Source organism: Tursiops truncatus, chromosome 10 (assembly GCF_011762595.2).
Source record: "Tursiops truncatus isolate mTurTru1 chromosome 10, mTurTru1.mat.Y, whole genome shotgun sequence".
Taxonomy (NCBI): domain Eukaryota; kingdom Metazoa; phylum Chordata; class Mammalia; order Artiodactyla; family Delphinidae; genus Tursiops; species Tursiops truncatus.
The window spans coordinates 80,205,404-80,228,092 of record NC_047043.1 but is presented as its reverse complement, the minus strand read 5'-3'; the positions used below and the strand labels follow the sequence as shown (position 1 = coordinate 80,228,092).

The 22,689-nt window shown below is 38.6% G+C and overlaps 1 protein-coding gene across 7 annotated transcripts in view; it reads left to right on the top strand.

Annotated features, from left to right (window-relative positions):
* The window catches only part of SUCLG2 (succinate-CoA ligase GDP-forming subunit beta), a 312,483-nt gene that overhangs the window by 214,908 nt on the left and 74,886 nt on the right, over window positions 1–22,689 (top strand). For all 7 annotated transcript variants that reach the window (XM_073787531.1, XM_073787530.1, XM_073787534.1 and 4 more), the window contains one exon: window positions 21,343–21,463. In XM_073787531.1, coding sequence (XP_073643632.1) covers window positions 21,343–21,463 — 121 coding nt within the window. The remainder of the gene's footprint in view (window positions 1–21,342; window positions 21,464–22,689) is intronic.

Below are 22,689 nucleotides of genomic sequence, written 5' to 3'. Positions count from 1 at the left end.
ATATTTGCAAACGAAGCAACTGACAAAGGATTAATCTCCAAAATATACAAGCAGCTCATGCAGCTCAATATCAAAACAACAACCCAATCCAGAAATGGGCAGAAGATGTAAATAGACATTTCTCCAAAGTAGATATACAGATTGTCAACAAACACATGAAAGGATGCTCAGCATCAGTAATCATTAGAGAAATGCAAATCAAAAGTACAATGAGGTATCACCTCACACTGGTCAGAATGGCCATCATCAAAAAAATCTACAAACAATAAATGCTGGAGAGGGTGTGGAGAAAAGGGAACCCTCTTGCACTGTTGGTGGGAATGTAAATTGATACAGCCACTATGGAGGTTCCTTAAAAAACTAAAAATAGAACTACCATACGACCCAGCAATCCTACTACTGGGCATATATCCTGCGGAAATCATAATTCAAAAAGAGTCATATACCACAATGTTCATTGCAGCAGTATTTACAATAGCCAGGACATGGAAGCAATCTAAATGTCCATCAACAGATGAATGGATAAAGAAGATGTGGCACATATATACAATGGAATATTACTCAGCCCTAAAAAGAAACAAAATTGAGTTATTTGTAGTGAGGTGGGTGGACCTAGAGTCTGTCATACAGAGTGAAGTATGTCAGAAAGAGAAAAACAAATACATATATATGGAATCTAAAAAAAAAAATTGTTCTGAAGAAACTAGGGGAAGGACAGGAATAAATACGCAGACGTAGAGAATGGACTTGAGGACACGGGGAGGGGGAAGGGTAAGCTGGGACAAAGTGAGAGAGTGGCGTGGACATATATACATTACCAAACGTAAAATAGATAGCTAGTGGGAAGTAGCCGCATAGCACAGGGAGATCAGCTCGGTGCTTTGTGACCACCTAGAGGGGTGGGATAGGGAGGATGGGAGGGACACGCAAGAGGGAGCATTGTAAACCAATTATACTCCAATAAAGATGTTAAAAAAGAGAAGAGCAATAAAAACATAAAACACGTATCTATGATCAGAGTATTATTTAGAGGAAAACCATCCTGTTTCTCTGATAATATACAAAACTTTTTTGTTCAGTCTTATTATAATAAGGCTATTAAGCAGGAAGAGACCCTATTGTGAATTATATTCCTAATGTCATTTATTATTTGTTTTTGTAGGCAAACAATCCTTGATCAGTAGATTTTTTTTGCTACCAATTTTAATTAACAGAAAGGAGTGTCTTGTTATGAAGGAGTCAAGTGTTTATAGATGAGACATTTTCATGCTGGCAAAAAGTTTGTTTCTTTAAATATGCTAAGTATATTCTTCACATTCTTATTTCAATATTTTTTTACTGAGCAAATCCTTTTTCTTAGATAATACAAAGTAAATTTCAGGTAAGTCCACACGTGCATTCTGAACAAATGGAATTTGAAATGAAGAGTTACAGGTGTTTGTGCAAAGAGACATTAGCATTTTGAGAAGTAATCAGAGTGATCTGTCAGCCATCAAGTCCTTCCTTGTATCTCTGTTTTTCGCCGTCAAATTTTTGTTTGTAATTGTACGAACCACCCTTTATGACCCCAGGTACTAATATGACACTCGGTTTTATAAGTAGTGAAATAATAGTGATGATGGGGTTTTTTTGTTATTTGTTTCCTTGCTTGTTTTGTTTGGTTTTTTAGCTCAGGAAAAAGTACTATAAAATACTAAGATTTGACAGTCCTCTATTCTTGTCTAACTTCCTGGGGGAGAATTCCTTAACATTCTCTATTACTCTCTCACACAGAGTCTTTTACACAGGAGTTGTGTCCTACTTATTTCAAGTGAGTCAGTTGATAAATGTGTTGTATTTTAGATTACAGGATGGCAGGGTCCCCCGAGCATGAATTCCTTTCTGAGTGTGCATTAAACTGCTTTTGAGATTATGGTAACATTTTACAGGTCTCAATTTAAGACTAAATTTCCTTTATTTTAGGTTGCTGTAATCGTCTACAGCCCTAATGTTAAGCAATAACATGTTGTCCAGTGAAGATTTACTTTACTTTTCAAGGTTCCTGATATTAATTCTAGAGATAATCAACACACTTAAAATATAAATGTGAGTCCACTGACATTATCTAGATCTTATTCTTCATCCCCAGAATGATGCGAAGTGCAAGAAGGCAATACCAAATAAGAATAGGAAACTCTGTACCCGGTAGTTACTTAAAGACAAGTTAAATTCATGAGTCGATTAGGAAGCCATAAATCATTGTAATCTTCTGTAGCATTGAACTTGAACATTGAACTAACAGATAACTTAATCAGATGTGAAATGATTATCTGAATAAAGGTGAGTAGGAAGGAGAGGTGATTATGGGTTGAAGACTTAGTGTAGGCACAATGAGCAGATTAGATTCTTGGAGGCAGGAGAAGTGTTGAAAGAGCAGAGGAGAACGAGTAAGACCTTTTAGACTGGATGCTCAAGCAGGAAAGGCCAGTAAAGAGATTGTTCACTTTGGAAAAAAGTGGAATGATAGGTAAGAAATTCAGTTAGGTGAGAAGGGGCCAAGCTGTGCAGGCCCCTATCCATCGTTGCACTGAAGGAGTGCCCATCTGGAATTATCCATCAAGCATGAAGAGTAGTGATAATGGTGGTGGTAGTGGTGGTGGTGGTGGTATTTGTAATGGTCACCAGTTATTGAGCTCTCATTATGTGCCAGGCTCTTGTACTTTTTGTGGATTATTGTACTTGAAGACATTATTATTATCTATTTTATAGCCAAGGAAAGGAGGCTTAGAAGAGGTTCTTTACTCACCCCAAATCACAGAGCAAGTATGTTATAAAGGGAAAATTTGCACCCAGGTGATATTACACTGAAGTCTACATTCTTTAACATTTCCCAATATCACCTCTGTATAATAAGTATTTGTAGAGAGCAGACGTTCAGAGGCACGACCCTACATTTTTAGAAGAGACATGGATAACTGGAGTCCATCCAAAGGAGGCTTCGTGGGGTGATAAAGAATCCTTGAATCCCTGGAAACAGAAAAGAGACATCAAGAAGATAATCTTGTTTGTGAGACAAAGTGAGAGATTTGGCTTTATATCCCTCTTTGTTCTTCTCTTCTTCAGTCTTGGTGGGCTGAGTTCCCTCACCATTATGTATTCTAGAGATTGAGGAATTACCTAGAAATGTCTAAGTGAATTGCAAGGTTATTTCAGATGGATGGGACTAGTTTTACCAGTGGCAAAAGAGTTCTCAAGTGTTGTCGTTCAGTGGTCTTTTTTGAATGAGACATCATTTGCTTTTATATTCCACTAAAGCAATCCTTGAAGATGCTGTACACACAAAAGAAAATCAGGGTACCCATAAATTCTGCAGCTGATTTCGAGTCAAACATAAGGGATCCTTTGGAGACTTCATGAAGCAGAGGAAGAGGAGGAGAGGCTGGTGTCTGGGTAGCGTTGAAGTTAGTCCTGTTATTGGTCAGGACCTAAACAACAGAAACTCAGTGTTCCTTCTTTTCTAGAATACTAACTATTCTAATATGCCATTTAATAATTATGCTGTTTTAATAATGGCATTTTAGGGACAAAATCCCCTTTCAGTAAAGGAAGACATCTGTTCTAAGTTAGATTCTGATGTCAGAAATGTTAAAATTTCTAAAGGCTTTTTATCTTAGAATAGAGGACAAAGAAGGAAGTTCTGCCCCAGTCTATACAAAATCTTGTAGGGCAAAAAAAGAGAGAGAGAGAGCACCAGGCAGATTTTGGGGAAGGCAACATGATTTGTGTATATTTTGTCTCTAAGAGGTAAAGGAGGGATGGGGAAGACAGAATCAAAGACCAGGCATAGAAAGGGTCAAAATGAAGTTAGTGGGTATCAGAAGGAGGGATTTCCAATGTCTGGATTAGATACTCTGATCAGTTTAGCATAATATCTGATAGAGGCTACATGAAATCATTCCTTAATGCCCACCCATTAACTATCACCAGATAAGACCAAATCCACCTTGATAGCCCAATGCAAGGAAATCTACCTTCTTCAGCCTAATAGGTCTGTCTCCAAAGGCACTGGCCACATTGCCCTACTTCCCATTTTCAGATCTGAAGGCTTCACCCTAAGGTGATGGGTGTCCTTATAAACTTCTGACTGCTGACCATCCCTCTTGGTGCAGATGAAGGAGCTTATTCAATGTAAACTTTTAATAAGATGCACAGATGCTAAAAAGTACATGGTCATATCCTTGTAGACATCCTTGTAAGTAGGTGGTGAATAGCTATTAAATGGGAGTTTTACCATGTATAAAGAGATATTCTTAGTTGAGCTGTGGCTTTGAAATATCTTTTTTGCTCTCTGAAGATCAAGGTTACCACTGGATTATAAAATCAGTAAAGGCAGACTATGACTTTTTGGTCACCAAATTGCTCTATCCCCACATCTCAACATTGTAGAATCTTAGCAAAATTTTGTTGAATGTTCTTTCTTTTAATATCCCTGTCATACTTTATTGTTCTCCAAGGCTATCTAGGGGGAAAAATGAGTTTCAAACCTTCGTCTCTGAAAGTCAGTTGGAGCTAACAGGCACTCACTCCTGTTTTGTATTTACTTGTCTCATTTTTAGTAAACTTCTCCCTACCTTGAAGAAATGTACATGCATTTAGACTGATTCATGTGCAGATCTTCAGTGCTTTAATTCTAAGAATTGGAAATGCTTCTCATTGAAGTATTCAGCTCCTCAGCATAACCCATTTTAATAATTTTCCAGTCCAGTTTGTGCCAAAAGATGCAGTTCATTTCTGACAGGGTCTCTATTAAAGTCTTTCAGTTTGCAGTTCTTTTTATCAATCTTCATTTATCCATAAAAGCCAAATTTGACCTAGATGTGTAATGACGGATGACAACACCTTGAGTTTCTAATCCCTGTTCTCCCAATGAATATTGCTGTATCATCTCTTCTTTTTGTAGATTAAAAGTTTACATAAACTTAGCACAGTGGAGTAAAAGCAACAGCCTAGCGCTGGTGGTGTTCACCGTGATTGGCACATATGGCTTGATTATACATTTAGTACATTTGTGCGGGAATGTTTCTCCAGGATTTCCTGAAAGGGTGATGCAGTTGATGTCATGAGAGATGAAGAGATGTTTCCAAGGCCACATACCTAATTCAGGGCAGAGTACAGATCCAAGCCTCCTACCTGACTAGTAGTGAAATGTTTTATATGCTTGCTTCTTTGCTTGTTTGTTTTTTTATTGAAGGAGGATTATTTGGGGAAATATAAACAGGCTTTCTTTTAGCATGTGTCTGGAGTCATGTTGTACTATAGTAGAGAAGTCTGATGTACCCTCAAGGTGGCAAGACAGTGGGTCTCTGAATGTGGTGGACCATGTGCCATGTTGGATAAGAGTTTGGGCTTTATGGTCAGGTAGACCTGGATTGAAATTCCAGCTCAGATATCAAGTAGCTGTAGGATCTTGGGCAAGTTACTAACCTCCATGCCCTGCAGCATCCACACCTGAACTTGTTATGAGGATAAAAGGACCTAATACCTATGACATGCTTAGTATATACGTGACACAGTCATGCTCTTAATGAAAAGTTAACTATTCTTAATATTACTTGTTTACCTGGTTATTGATAAAACTCATATGTGCCTGAAGGTGAAACTAGGGTTACGGCAATGGAACAGGGCAAAATGATAACCATGTTTCTTGTTAATTTCTAGTTTGGAACATACAACAAGCATGTGTATATGTGTATATCTTTGCTTGTTTAGTTTTTACTATATCATCCTGCCTAGAGGAGGATTTTTTTTAGCATAAAAAGAGCTCTTTAGCATGTATGTAGGTCATGTTGTAGCATAGTAGTAGACTGGGTGGTACCCTTGAGGTTCCCCTTATTGAAGAAATTTACAGAGAAAGGTCAGTAGTTTTACTTTGTGGTGCATGGATTTCCTTAAGTCAATAGCAAGGAAATATTTTACTATTTCCTACCCTATCCTGTACTCATATCCCTCTCACTTTCTTTTTTATTCTATCACCTCTCCTGAAGCCAAAGGTGAAAACTTCAGATAATTTGCCTATAGACAGTCTAATTTATTTTGGAAAACATTGTTCTAGACTGGTGTCTTCCTCACTTCCATTTATGGTACAATGCACTGTTACAAAAGAAAATCTCAAATAATTTGTAAGTCAGTATATTTCAGTAAGGTCATTCCATTGTTTTGCATGCTTTCTAGGTAAGGTACCCCAGTTACAATGAATGCCTGGCCTTGCATTGGGCTGGCTGTAAGTCTCCTTGGACTAAATCCAATTCCATTTTCCTTTTTCTACCCCATTGCATTTCCCCAAATTTTCATCTTAATTTGTGATTTTAAGCAGGTATTTCATGGAAGCAGCTGTATGTAGTGGTTAAAGCTCTTGTAGTCAAACCAGCCCATGTTGAAACCCTATCTGACCACTAACTATCTGCTGAGCGTTGCAAGTTATTTCACCATTCTGAGCCTCAGTTCTCCTGTCTCTACAAATAATGGTAATAAGTCATAACTCGTAGGAGTTTGGTAAAGATTGAATGAATTATTTGTTGACTAAACAGTGCCTAGCAGTAATGGCGATTACGGAGAACTTATCATTTGCAAGGTAATAGGCTTTGTGTTTTACTTGAATTACCTCATTTAGTCCTGGCACCAACCCTGCAAGGTGGGTATTATTATTATTATCCTCATTTTACAGATGAAGAAACTGACGTCCAAAGAAGTTAACTAGTTCACATAGCTTGCAACTGATAGAGCCAGTACTTATGGGTCAGAGGTCAGAATCAGAACCGCATGGGTGGAATTTTACAGCACCTCAAAGTCAGGATCATATGTTGTTTTTCTTTGTATCTTGACTCCTCTTTTTGACCTCAGAAACCAAAACAACATTTTGCTGTGTGTTGGATTCACAATATGAGGATTAAAGAATAATTTTCAAACATTTACAGCCGAGACAATGGAATAGGCCAGCTTGCAAAAGACGAAGCTCCCTGTCTTTGAAAAGTTTCAAGCTGCTGTTGGCTGACCTCTCAGGTCCTGTCCGCTTCTAAGATTTTATGGTTCATTAATCTCCTTGGCATGTCCACATTACATAAGGTGCCTTTCCCTGCTGCAGGACAGAGGAAGATTACCTGTCTGTGGTTTATATGTTAAATTGTTCTGCCTTCACTCTTAAAAATTAAAATCTCCTACACAGGATCCTGCCAACAATTATTGTCTGAGCTCTATTAAAGAATCCGATTCTCATTTCTACTCCTATTTTTAGTTTTGAGAAGCTGGTTCAGTTCCTTGTTAAAAAGTACTCTAAGCATCGTGTAGCACCATTATTAAGAAATGTATTATACAGTATGAATGGAGTGCTAGATGAATTTATGTGAATTATTCCATGTTTGAGAAGGAACCATTAGGTACTTGTTCTAAATAAAATTCTTTAAGGTAAGGAAATTGCAAATGTACAGTTTTTCCACCCCTTCTCAAAACCTTTGGCGTCGTCTGGGCAGCTAGCAATGATGATTGCCCTGAAGATGAGATTACTGTGGCACTTTCTAGGTATTCCAGATCTTTAATTATTTTTAATGTCAGTGCCAAATGAAACATTTATGGAAAAGCTCACAGTTAAGCCAAGTAGGTTGAAAATTTATGCTTACATTGGTGAAATGTCAAACATTATATGGCAGTACTTTTTTTTTTTTTTTTGGAGACAACAATTCTCTTTTCCCCAATTTTTCATGACTCATCTTTTCTTAACTCATCTTTCTTACAGTTTGAAACTTCGTCTTTAGAGAATCAAAAAAGCTTTCTTCATCATTTTTTTCTCCAATTCACAAGAGCTCCACTTTTAAGTGGAAGAAATAATGTTAGTTTTTCCACAGGGATTGATTATAAATTCCTTCTCCATGTTGAATTATACTGGCCTCTAGTGGTTACCTGTCACAATTATGTTTCATATTGCTCTTGCCTTAACTCACTTGTTGTAACACTATACCATATATTTTAATAATTTTTGAGAATCTGTATTGAGCAGCACAATCAGAGTTGTCAGAGGTTTGAAGTAGATTTCATCATGAAATTGATTAAACTTTATGTACCTTGTGCATCTATAAAGACAGCCATTTGGAACTACAGCATAAAACTGGGCTGGAATTCCTATTCTCACACCTGCCTGGGCAGAAATTACGATCCTCCCAGCTGATAAGAACTTTGGGGTGAAGCTAGATGACAGGGTGTGAAAGGAAACCTTACAAATCACACTGTGAGGCAGAAGTGTCAGCTTACTGGGGGCACACAAGAAATGGGAGATGACCTTAACAAGTCTGGAGCACCTTAGAAGACTATCCCAGGGTTTCTGGACTGAAAACTTGGACATGATTTTTTTCAGAATAATCTTAAAAATAAAAAGAAATTTAAAAAGAGGCCCTTCAGGGCATTTATAAAAATGTGTCTGTCAATCAAGGAGATTCCCCTTTGGTACAACATGAACAGTCATTAAGTAGATTCAAGACTACCCTTTGGATCTAGCACATGGGAAAGTACACATTCAAGAAATAAACTCATGCTGAGGGACTGTGTGATATGGATGAAGTGGGCTTCCACAAACAAAGGGATTTTTGTCCAGATGTTTCAGAGAATAAAGAGCAGTTGCAGATGTAGGGTAGAGAGAAAGAAACTCTAATATATCAGAAAGCAAATGCTTATCTAAACTATGTGGATTCAGGTAGTGTGTGTGCAGGTCTGGCCTTACCAGGTGCTGTTCACTTCCTGAAAAGCTATGTGGATCTTATGTGATTTGAGAGCTTCTTTTTCCTTCTGTACATTTTTTCTTGTTTGTAAAGCCATCCTACACCTACTCCCTTGGGGTGTATTTTATTGTTGACCATTAATGGCTCAGTGACACAGTTTATTGACAAAACAGAATAGTGTGACTTTTGAGATAAATGTGAGGCCACTACTTGCAGCTGGGTCATTGGAGTTTCATGGAAGTTAAACATCATCTTTTGTCCAAGGCTGCAGACGTACATTTTTACTTATTAACCATCTTTTCAGGTTTGTCTCCCTGTTACTTGTGTTCCTTTAGGCAGACTGGGAGGCCGCATGGGGATTCGGACTTATTGAGCCTGTCTTTCATTATGCTGAAAATAAGAATTGCAAGTCACCTTCTAGACGGGCCTTCCTTAGTTTTCGTTTGCAGCTAATAAACCAAATGAAGTCATTTCAGTGCTGAGAAGCTCATTTTCACCTGACAAGCTATCATTTGTCATTTATAATGGACAGAACCCAAGATACTAAAGGATTTTGGCTTGTTTTCCTTTTCTGGCCTTTGCCTTGGGTGTAGATTCAGACAGTTAATGAGCAGTAATTTCTGATTTGTAGGTGCTAGCCATCTCCCAGAAAGAACAAGAGAAAGTGTTTGAAAATATTCATTAAATGGCTTAAACTGAGTGTTCAGATTTTTCCATTTATTTTATTGTTTAATTCATGTCCATGGATATGTGGTAGAGAGAGGAAAACTAAACTAAAATTAAGCTTCCAGTTCTAGAATCTGTTTCAGCCTCCAAAGAACGGATTTTCTCACATTGAAGCTGAGTTGGTCAAAATAGGATGTTATCAGTCTTGCTATGAAATTATGGCTCACTCAACTCAGTATATGGAGGAAAGTTTATTTACAAAGAAATTGATAATGAGAGGGGGGGTAGCGGGTATGCAAACCATAAGAGAAAGTACAAGAGCCTGGGGCAAGTCTGAAATGAAGACTTTCTCCACCTTTTGTGAAGGGACACAGCCACTCAAGACAACCTTGCTGGGAAGGACCTGGAGGAATAGAAACACCCCAACTTCCCTCTCCTCTTGCCAAGGCTTCCCGGATGCCAGCCGGGGAAAGGAGCCCATTGATGCAGCCCCTGGAGTCAGCCTTCCGGGACCCAGAGGAGCAGGGTGGGAATGCAGACTTACAGCACAGATAGGTCCCAAAGGACATCCTTTGATTGTCTGTTGAGTGTGTGCCTCAGGAGGTAGAGTGTTCTGAATCCTTTTGTAAAGGGAGTCTAACAACTTGAGAACTCCACTGAGGTCTGCAAAAGGTTAACCAGGGATGGGAGATAATCAGTGATTTAGACACTGAGGTACAAAGAGTTTGGTTAACTTTCATTCCTATCAGGCTGTGGGGAGTGCTTTGCCAATGTAGTTTTTAATTTGCTCCAGATATGGTATTCAGACATTTGCTGAACAGCTAAATAAATATATCAAACTTCCACACAACAGATTACAGTGAGGCCAGACAGTGATATCAGTAATTTTAAAATATTGTCTACAGCAGAGCTGCTTTTTGGTGACAGTGACATCTGATGCTGCTAGTAGATGTAGAATGAATTCTGTAGATTTTCCTCTCCTCCTGATTTTAAATATTACCAGGCAACCGTCCTGCCCAGACATTTTAGAAGAGCCCTAATTCAAATGGGATATTGATTTTTAATAATTTCAGGTATTTTAAATGGTACCTTTTTTGGAGTTTTCATTGGTTTATGTGTTTTGCCTGAATTAATTCACCTGAATTTAAAATTTTGATGCTAAAGAATATTACCTTCAATGACAGTTTTGGAATTTAAGATTCTGGGTGTAAGGTTTGGGGTTGGAGGTCATTTTACTGGGATGAATGAAGGGTGGGACTTCAGGAAATAGATTGGAAGCTTGTTCTTACAAAGAAATATGGCAGTAAACTGATTTTCCCAAATATACTGATGAGATCTGTTATGAAAAGAAACATATGTATGTGTTTTAAAAACTATTTTACTTAAAAGAATTTTAACATAAATTTTAATGTGTAATAAATAGCTTATAACTTATTGAGATCTTAGCTGGAAGCTTATGTTTTTACTTTTCCCAGTCACATATTTTTCCATTAGGGGTTTTGATAAGAATCTTTGTCAACCCCTTGTTCTTCCAGAAAACTAAATGATCAGATAGATTTGAACAGATGTATGGGGGCATCATTACATGCCACCTTCATCTTACATAGACTTGTTATTTACAGAAACAGTGGGTTTTGCGATTAACTAAATTTATGTTCATTTCTCTGTGGTGTGAAGTGTGAATCTGTGTGGTCCTAAGTTTTGGCTCTGTCTGCCTAGCTAATTTTTTTCTTTAATTGATGTCAGTCACGTAGAAAGGCAAAAACATCACCCATAGAAACATTTTTTTCCTTTTCTGTAGGAGCAGTTACCCTGTGGAGATTATTATGTTACAACAGTAGACAGATAGACATCCTGTTTATAGATTAATAAATGGGTTCTTCACCAAGTTGCCAATTTTATGGGTGTTCTCTGTATTAACTCTCCAACTAATGATGATGACATATTCACATTCATCAAGATGACATAAGTCTGAGATGATTGGACAAAATACTGCTCAGAAAGAATGTGCCAATAAATATTCTTAATCTGCACCAATGTAGCTTCCATTACAAATAAAATATAGATATTGCATTATGAGCAATGAGTGTCCTGCCTTGAAAACAATTATCTGTTAAGCTGGGAAGGCAGTTTTGTAACCAAAATATTTCTTAACAGTCAATTTTAATAGCTCATTTCTTAAGTGAACTCTCTCTCTGTCTCTCGCTGTCTCTGTCTCTCTCTTTCCTGAAGTCTTTTGAGGCTTCCAGTGAAAGCATAGAACCAAAATCCCCTTGCTCTGTTTTTTCTTTTAGCTTCAAATGGCTCTGTGGCCAAATTACACATCATAGTAGTTTTTGCAAGAGCTATTTTAAACACAGGGCACTCAAAAAGAACCTTGCATTTGCCATTCTAAATGCTCAAGTGGTTTTTGTAATCCTGGCAATGGTTCTGATTCTCAGTTCAAAAGGATTTGGAAAATGTCTCTGTAAAAAGATAAAAAACATGTCTGTGCAGTTCCCTTGAATCTCTGTGTTCTTCAGTCCTTTTAATTTCTTGTCTCCTGTACCTGCTTTTAATGCCAAACAGTATTTCCATCTTTAGATTTTACCTTCTCCTGAAAATCCTGTTAATAGTTGACTTAACCACCACCACCATGTTTACTAACAACTGGGGAAGCATTTGTGTCCCACACTTTGGCCGAGGCATTCACGGTTGCTGTTCTTGATTATAAAAGCCTTCCAGGGGCTTCCCTGGTGGCGCAGTGGTTGAGGGTCCGCCTGCCGATGCAGGGGACGCGGGTTCGTGCCCCGGTCCGGGAGGATCCCACGTGCCACGGAGCGGCCGGGCCCGTGAGCCATGGCCGCTGTGTTTGCGCGTCCGGAGCCTGTGCTCCGCAGCGGGAGAGGCCACAGCGGTGAGAGGCCCGCGTACCGCAAAAAAAAAAAAAAAAAAAAAAAAAGCCTTCCAGTTTTACAGATACTTATAAATATAACCTAAATAGTGCAATGATTGGCATCTTTGGGGAGAAGGACCCTAGATTCCTGTGTCACCTAACCACCCAATATACCACCTGAACACTTTTCTTGACAGTTCTCTGGGGATCAAATTTTCCACCCTTTGACTCTTCTGCAAAAGATAACTAAAGTTGGGTATTCTAAGTTAGAACACAGATCCTCTGCTAAAGCTCTCATAAGCTAGAATCCATACTATTTGACCAGATTATTTTTTTCATGAAGCACTATATAAGCCTAATGCCTCATAGAATACACTTTAGAAAGCTTTGACTTAAGGAAATAGGCACTCGTCTTGGGAGCAAGTATGGCTTTATAATTTATGTGGTTCAGTATGCATAGTATCTTTTAACCTGTTAGAATAAACCGGTATTCATAATGGAAGGTGCCTTGGTCCTATCTAGTGCTGGAAGTGCATATTCAATTTTTTTTAATTGTAATATACCTAAACATGCATAGTTAATGAGATTGTTAGTGATCATGCTGGATGTGCATTGGGTTTTCTGACTGTCTGATATTTTCTTTGTGTTGAATAAAAGCCATTAAAAGAGGAAATTGTTGACAGACTAAATCTTTAAGTACTAATTATCAAAATATGTGTTAGGTAACTCCAAAGTTAGGAAGACACATCTATAACACACTTGCTTTGACTCTTTCCTCCACTACAATAGCAGGCATTGTTAATAGGTCACAGAGCTCTCTGAACCAGGACGTGACTCCATCATTAGTCTCAACGCAGCACTTTGAATAGCCGCTCACACAGAGTTACCATACCTCCCACTGGCCATTCCATGGTCTGATATTTAAAATCTGTATCAACAGTGATGTCTCTAATGGCATAATTCTCCATTCGAATTTTCCTGATCATAAAAATAGAAATAATAGATTTGGCAAAGGGATAAATTTCAACGCATCAGAAAGGGGGAAAGGGGGGCTTACCAGTCTGCAGAGAGGGGTCTTATAAGGACATCTGTCCCAGTTCAGGAGGGACTCTGGGTTTTGGACTCGCTCTTAGAGCATCATGACCCCTCCATAGTCCTATCTAAGCAGGGATTGCAAACCACAAACTCTGGACAACTCTTTTATCAGTAAACAGGGAACATTTTGGGTTGTAAAGAACCAAAACCATTGGTCCACAAAACTACAAAAGATATCTACCTCTGGTCCATCTTAATTGAGCAGTGAGATTTAAAAACAAGAAATAGTTGGACACCAGAATATAGAACTCAGGACTGTGCCCTTGAAGCTTGGAAATAAAACCAAATAGAACTGGGGCTCTTGATTAGTCATAGAAGTGACTGAAAGACAGTAGGAGGGAGTGGAAAGACCATGGACTTTGAAGTAAGACTGACTTGGTCCAAATCCTCACTCCACTGCTTAATATCTATGTGCCCTTGGACAACCTATTTAAGCTCCTTGAGTCTCAGCTTACTTGCCAGGGACGGTTGTAGTTCATCACTCTTAGCACCTAGGAAAATTAACATTCAATAAATGCTAATCCTCCATACCATTTTACTTATTCTAGTGAGGAGAAGATTGCAGGATACACGTATGGTGAAGAATTCAGGAATAAGTAAATAGAACAAGGATGATTTAGACACATTTTCCTTGTTTCACCCTGGGTGGTCTCAGAGGTCAAGCTTAATGGAAACTTGGCTCTCCAACAAAATATTGTTCATCCATCAGATGTCATTTCCATGCTATCAGTTTTGGGATAACAGATAGATATTCCAAAGTTGGAATAAAATGGTTGGGTGTGTATCTTGATTAATTTAAAATGCTGAAATGTTGTTTGGGATTAAGAGTGATGTTTAAGATATTTCCTTTTCTGAGCTTTTCAGGTTGGATTGTTTACTCATTAAAAGCATTTCTTCCTCGGAAGACACTAAAAGGGTAGAGTGGGCAGGTGTTTTTCAAGAAATACTGTTGTTCTCATATCATTTGTAAATCTGGACATCATTTGCTTTAACCCAAGGATCCTAGGGCTTGATTTCATACAAAAGAAAATAATTTCAAACTTAAAGAATAAACAGAAAGTAGAAAAGCAAGCTGTAGAAGCTCACTCAGATTTCAGCAAAAGGCAAATTTGGTCCCAAGTGGACTGATCTGACGGCTTATTTGTAAGATTACAGCAAATCCCAAGATTGAATGCCTCACCTGAATCACTTCCTTATTGACTGAATCCATTTAGACTCCCCTCTAATTTAGCAGAGTGTTTTTATTAAAGCCAGGCATACAAACATCAATTTCCCAAGCTGCATCTAATTTCCTTCACCATTTATTTTCCTTCGTTGGCCGCCAATGGATTAGAAGACATGATTAGAATTCAGCAGGAAAATAAAAACAACCACAAAAAAGAGAAAAACAGTTCCACAAAAACAGATGCTTAAATAAGAGCAACAACTTTCAGAATTAAAATAACCTGTGATTAAAAGAAAGTCCTTATCTTGCCTAATGTAAACATGCTTGCTTGATTTTTATCAGCAGTGCCTACTGCACTGGGACTAAATTAGCAACCTGAACTGGAAGAAGCAGACAAAACCCAGTAGTTGCACTTACTATGCTTAATGTATACACTACAGTGTGTTTTAAATGCAGTATAGTACTTAACTATTTGCAATAATCATTTCAAAATGGCAGGCTTATTGCTGAAGTCTTTCTATTTGTTCGTTTCCAGCCAGTGTCAGGGAGAGAAAAAGAATAAAGCAAAGGCATTCAAGGCATTTTATGAACTTGTTAAAGATACAGGTTTGTTCCAAAGGAATGATATTCATGTTGGAATGGACACATTTATTTAATCAGCCATCGCTACAGCCTAGGTACATTAATGCTGTTGGTGAGAGCAAGAAAATGGTCCAACAAAGGAAGAGAACTTAAAATCTGAAAACTCACTATCAAAGAAATATCAAATGATGCAAAGGAGGAGTGATGGTTGCACTGAATTTGAGGATAGCCATCAGTCAAATCGTGTCTGTGTCAGGGGGTGGCAAACTATGGCCCATGGGCAAAATCTGGCGTCCCACTTGTTTATGCGAATAAAGTTTTATTGAAACACAGTCTGCTTATTCATTTAAATATTGTCTGTGACCGCTCTAATTTTGCAACAGCAGAGTTGAGTAGCTGGAACAGAGACTGGCCCTCAAAGCCGACTAGCCCTTAACAGAACAAGTTTGCTGACCCCTCACGTATGTGAGCAGCGCCTCTACGATCATCCAGCTGTTCCAGACAGCCCTGCGTGTAGTATGGTAAAACAAACCCTGGTTGAAACTATGACTCCTTAATAGCTAAGAAACCCTGAACTCTCAGAGCCTCAGTCTATCCATGAAATAGAGGTTATAAAACCTATCTTATAAACTTAATGTGAGTGTACTGTGGATGATGCTGAATAAATGGTAGTTTCCTGGCCAGATGCCCCGAAGTCTTTACAGGTGTCTAGAAATCAAAGGCTTTTCAATCCCCTACTCATGGCATTTGCTCTGTAAGACTGATTTGGTTCCTGCTGCTGTGGTCCATCTCATTTCCCACCACTTCACTTTGCAAGCCCCAGCCTCCTGTTACTCCTCCAGGTTCAGTTCAGTTTCTCAAAGGCACTAAGTTCTCTTCTGCCCCCTTGACCTTTGCCCATGGTGTTCTCTTGTCTCAAAGTACTTACTCTTCATTCCTGTCATACTCTACCTGGCCTCTTCTAGACTGTCCTTCAGATCCTACGCTAAATGTCACTGCGTACACGAGGCCCTCCCTGACCACCCAGTGTAACATGAGTCCTGTCCTATGATCTCAAAATACCCAAAGTCTCCCTCCCCTTCATAACCGATATCATGGTTTACGATTTCAGATAATGGATACAGAACATTTTTTGGTCTGTTTTAGAAAAATCTTTCTTGTCAGCCTCAATGGTTAAAAGAGTGCCTAGCACAGAGTAGGCTTTCAAGAATATATTGTTTCATTCAGCAATCTGTCAATATTTGCCTGTCATTAAAAGGAGTCAGGATAACCTTAAAGAAAAAAAAAAAAACTGAAGTTTTGATTCTGATCACATACTAGCTGCATAATTTGGTACAAGTCACTTTTACCTCTCTGAGCCTCACTTTTCTCATCTGTAAAATGGGATAGGTGTTACCTACCTCACATGTTTACGGCAGAATCCGCTCTGGTAATGAATGAGAAAATACTAAGCAAAGTACGTACTGTGGGACCTCAATAGGTTTGCTGGGTCCAAAAGATATTTGATGGTAAAGCTGTAGCCCCAGTGATTCTCCAGGTCTTTGGTACTCTCAGTTTTCTTATCTGTAAAATGGGGATAAAAATTATATCCATCTCATATACTACTTATGTGTTAAATGTGTTAATATATGTAAAAAAGAATACTGCCAACCACCTGATAGATACCTAGTAAACGTTAGCTATTGTTGTATTTGTCATTATTGTTAATCTTTCAATTCTTAAAGATTATGAACACTTTTCTGGGGAAAGTGCACATTCTAACAAAATTCTGTAAATAGTTGCAAAGAGTTCACAATTCCCCTGTGCTATCTCTATATGCTGCAAGTTACCCTTTGCCATTATCTGCCTTTGAGGCCAAATTCTAAAGAAGCAGCTTAGTCGAGGACTTACCTAAAATTATGTCGCAAAATTGTGTGTGTGTGAACTTATCTGACTGAGCTTGCCTAACGTTCATTATATTCTGAAAAGGATTACGTTCCCCAAAAAGGGTTTTAGTTGGGATTTTTGTTTGTTCATTTAGGGTTGAGAGGAGCTTGATAAATACCAAAGGCTGTAGCTTTTCTTCTTTGGAAGTTCATTCTTTACTTTTAATTGTGGACTGACATCTGCAGCCAGAGTGTATTTTGCAAAGCCAAATACACGCAGACATTTGAAAAACCTGCATTTGGACTGCCCGGCCGCCTGCACAGCTGCCAACAGCTGCCACCACAGACTCCTCCTTGGGAGTAGCTGGCTGGGGTCCAGGGACCTGTGCAGTGGATCTGGCTCCATAACTGCCTTGCTAGATGATCTTTCCTTTTGTGAAACAGTAAATAGCAGCCCTTGTAATCCTCAGCTGAGAATGTAGAAAAGCCTGCTCCTGAAAGCACCTAGGAATCTTCTGGGAGAGTTTCGGGTTCGTAAATAGACCTAGCACTGACTTTTTAAAAATGTGCGCTTTGCCAGGGGGAAGAAAAAGACTATTAAAAAGTTTCTATTGGTATTGTCATGGAGCAGCAATTAGGGGTTGTAATAATAAATGAACACGTGAGGCACACATTGAAAATTTGACATGCTTTATAAGTGCCAAGTAATAATAATGATGTCACAAGGCTTTCATTTTCAAACTGTCTTAATTTCATTCTCAGTTTGAGATTGCAGATTACAGTAGTTAATAATTGGCCCAGAGTGAAACCTTAAATCAGATTTCCATTAAAGTGCGTGACTGCAACAAATTACTTTACAGGAGGAGAGAATGGCATTGTCTCTGGTGGTGTGGGGTCTTCCCATCACTCCTGGTGGTGATTTCCTCTTGGTGCTCCGTGATACGCCACATGTCCTAAATGATCCCATGTCCCTGAGCTACACAGCGTGTGTACTTCTGTGTCTCTTTGTTAGTATCAAACTCTTTTTCTCTTCTCTCTCTCTCTCTCTCTCTCTCTCTCTCTCTTTCTCTGTGTCACATTCTCTTATGCTCCCTCTCTCACTGCTGGTCTTTCTCACTGTCTCTCGTGCTCTCAGATGGTTGCTCTGTATTTCTCATCTCATGTTTGCTCACGCATTCACTCTTCTCTCTGTCCCTGTCTCCCTTTCCCATCACTCCCCCTCTACCCCTGAGGGAGACTTTCAAAGCTTGTCTTCACCCAGCTCTGGGAAAGCAAGGAATAAGGCAAAAGAACCAAGTTCCCATCCCTGGCCTCTAGTGCCTGCCACTCTTTACCTCATCTGGATTTTCTCAGGTTACTTCCCCATTCAGCCTGTAGGTCCTGAATGAACTAACTTGGGTGACAGCTCTGGCTTCATCCTGGCTGCCCTCTTTTACCTAAGTTCCTGCTCGCTCTTCCTCTTTGTCACCTGGAACATCACTTCTTCCAAAAGGCCCCTCTCGCTACAGCAGTCTGTACCACTAGTGTTGCCCTGGTCTTAGCTCCGTGAGACTAAGGAGCCAGGATTGTAATTGCCAGTTTGCTGGTCTGCCTCAAACTTGTCTTTGAACTCTTTGAGGGCAGTGATGACATCTTATTCATCTCCATCTCCCAAGCACTAAACTCTGTGCCTGGTTTGGGAGATGGCCATTAAGTGTCTATTGAAATTAATTTCATTCACTCTTGAAACCATTATTTATTAGGTGATTACACTATGTCATGGATTGTGCTAGCTGCTTATAAAAAAAACTCCTGTTGTAGAGGAGCGCAAAGGTGACCCACCCAGGGTGTTGTATCTTGGGCATGGGGATACAGGGTGAGAGGTGAATATACTGCATTGGAGAACAGTTGTCCTTCTTTCAGCACACCTAACAAAGCCAGCTATTCATCCACCATTGGAAAAGAGAGCTTTTCCTTGGGTTCAGTACCAGTTGAAGTGGTTGGCTCACTTTTAGGTACACATTGTTGTATGAAGAGTATCTGTATTTGTCAGATGCTTGTTAAACACAGTGAGATAACTGACATGAAGGACTCATGGGAACTGATACTAAATGAGGCAATACCAGAATCACAGCTCATATCTGACTCTTGCTCCAGGGTATACATCTACTGAGAAGCATTGGATCACAGGGCCAGGGGCATCTTCCTGCCTCTTGTGCCTCACTCCTGCCTATGTGGATGACTTCACATATGTTTGCTGTGTGTGGTGTGCCTACTCTATAGAACAATCATACTGTTTTAGATGGATTAAAGAGAATGATTCACCCTAACTTGATGACACAGAAAAGCTTCACTGAGAAGTTGTTGACATCTGAACTCATCCCTAAGGAATGTGCAGGTTGCACCATGGCAGAGGTATAGAGGAGCCACTGTGTACTTTACTAGAAAGCTTAGTTCTCCTACAGAAACTGAATGAGCCTCAGCTCTTTCTGAGTTTCTCTCTTGGACCCTGTGGAGTCATTATTGCTCTTGAGTGGTTTTTGTCTTCCATTGTTCTGGCAGGCTCCTCTCCATCCCACAGCTATTTGAAAACTACTGCTGTACCAGGCCTCAATACTAACAGCATTTAATAGCCATCATTAGAAAGCAAGCTTCTGCTTACCAGTCAGCCTACTGTGAATGGTAATGGGAGATTTCTTTTTTGGGAGTAGCTCCAGTGTCTAATTGGTTTGGAAAATATTGCTCATTTATTTTATTCTTAAAACATTACCTTTTTACTGAACTTTAATAAATTTCTGTTTCTGTTACATTCAAATTCAACATAGCTGCAGTCTACTGAAAGGTTTTCTTCTTATACTTGCTGTCTAGGTAACCTGTCCACTTTCACCATAGCTTGTTGAAATAAATGCATGTGTAAATATCCATTAGGTACCTTACAGGCATGTAATAAGCATCTCACACGTCTTATTTAGGCCTTTCAACAACTTTATGGACTAGGTACTATTATTCCCATTTTATAGGTGAGGAAACCACGTTCGAGGCAGGGTGGGGCCCTTGCCCAAGATTCCAGCTCCAGCAGCTGGCATGAATGAAGAATCAGTAGGCAATCTAGAGCCTGACTTTGAGCCTTACCACTGCTACTTGTTAGCTATGTCACACTGGGACACATCATGTGAATTTTCTGAATGGCTTTATCAGCTATAGAGGGCTAACCATCACTGTACTTACTGTACTGTAATGCAGGGATCAAAATGAAAAACGAGGGTTCATGTAATGGCACTTTTTAAAGAGTTAAGTGCTGAACAAATGTAAGGTATCCTTTTCTCATATATTTTGTGTAGTTAATTTAGCATATTGAAATAATGGGATTTAAAAATGGCATGCAGCACACACATATATGCTTTGCAATTAGTGTAGCATAATTTAATTGTGACTCCATTGTTGGAATTTTGATGCCTCCAGCTTGATGAATAGCCGTTATCTGTGGGTGTTATCAATTAATCTAGGTAATGAATTCTCTTCATTATCTCGTTCTTCATGTTAATTATACAGGATTTTCTTACAACTATTTATCAAGTCAGGGCAAGTACAGTTTTTTTGGCCCACATGCCTTTTAGTATGGAATATGTATAAGCAGGTTAACATGATGGGTTTAAATTTACATTTCTGAAAAATTCTAGTCAGTGGCTTGACTTTTCTTATATCCTTGTAGTGTGAGCTTGTATCTTTTTATTTTGGGGGTCTTTTTTTTTTAATCAAAAAGGTCATTATCTAAGATAATTAAGCTATCTCTGACTTTTGAGAATATACCTCTAGCATATCAAAGAGGTATTAAGGAAGCATAGAAAAATTGGAATTTTTACCTAATAATACAAAACAACAAATAATTAATGTTACTAGTTTTGAAATATTTTATGAGGTACCAGGACAGGTAAAAATTCAAGTATAAGCCATGGAGGGAAAAGACGTAACTACATGAAATTTTAAATGTCACTATGCATAAATAACATCCATTACATCTTTACATATGTTACATCTTACAGAAAAACCCAAACGAACTTTCTGGCCAGCCCAGTATAAGACACAGCAGAAGACAGTGTATAAGAAATGAGTGGTGACTGAATTCATTTTGAATTCAGAGAAGTGATTGATAGGATAATCTGGGTTAATATGGTAATGTTATATATTGATATTTATTAATTAAATACTGAATTTTAACTTCAACATCTTCTGGGTCTTGTTTTATAGTTCCTATTCTGTTTTTTGTTTTTTAAAGATGATTATTTTAATTGTCTCTGTTGTTTAGCGAATTATTTGGGGGAATGTTGACTGTCAGCAGTTTGATGGGCACCTTCCTATTTTTTATTTCAGGTTGAAGCCATCCTAGTCAATATTTTTGGCGGAATCGTCAACTGTGCCATTATTGCCAATGGGATCACCAGAGCCTGCCGGGAGCTGGAACTCAAGGTGCCGCTGGTGGTCCGGCTTGAAGGTAAGTTACTGTAGATTTCCACAGTGCCAGTACCCGCCTTCTTCGGGATCAGGTGACCAGCATGTTCTGCATTCACAAACTTCCTGAGACAAACATTAGGAAACACTGGATTACATAAGATGAAGCAAATGCAGTACTTCTCTGAGCTTTTAATCTGCATTGCAGCTCTCCAAGAATGGCACATGTTATGAGTCTCCAAATTTTCCAAACATATTCCAGGGTGGAGCCCTTTTATTATGAATCATATCATGAGATTAGTGTTCTGGGAAAAACACTCTTAGAAATGCTGCTCCAGGAATTTTTCATCATGGGACGCCAAGTGTTCTCAAACTTTTTGGTCTGAGGCCTCCCTACTTGTTAAACTGGAGAACCCCAAAGATCTCTTGTTTATTTTGGGTTATAACTGTCGATATTTATTAATTTATTTAACTGATTAATAAATTAATCTGGTAAGAGGAATAACTACTTGGAACTTTTTAAATACTCACTTTTTAAATAATAAACTTTTAATTTTTGTATTATATATTTTACATGTAAGTATATAAACTATAATTTATGAAGAATTAAATATATCTTTTAAAAATTTTAGTAAGAATAGCAGCACTGTTTTATGGCTTTGCAAATCCCTTTAATATCTAGCTTAATATTTGCTTCTGCAACAGATCTGTTGCAATATGCTGTTTTGGTGGAAGTATATGAAGAAAATCTGGCCTCATAGAGCTATGTATCTGGAAAACAGAGCAGTTTATAATAATCATTTCATATAATTCTGAATATTATTCTTTGATACTACACTAAAACCTGTAACAGTGTCTTTATTACAGATAGGTTTTAACATAGAATCTGAAATTATTTCAACGAACTTTTTTTTTTGAATTTTTTAAAATTATTTATTTGTTTATTTTTAACATCTTTATTGGAATATAATTGCTTTACAATGGTGTGTTAGTTTCTGCTGTATAACAAAGTGAATCAATACGTATACGTATATCCCCAAATCCCCTCCCTCTTGCATCTCCCTCACACCCTCCCTATCCCACCCCTCTAGGTGGTCAAAAACCACCGAGCTGATCTCCCTAGGCTATGTGGCTGCTTCCCACTAGGTATCTGTTTTACATTTGGTAGTGCATATATGTCCATGCCACTCTCTCACTTAGTCCCAGCTTACCCTTCCCCCTCCCGTGTCCTCAAGTCCATTCTCTACGTCTGCGTCGTTATTCCTGTCC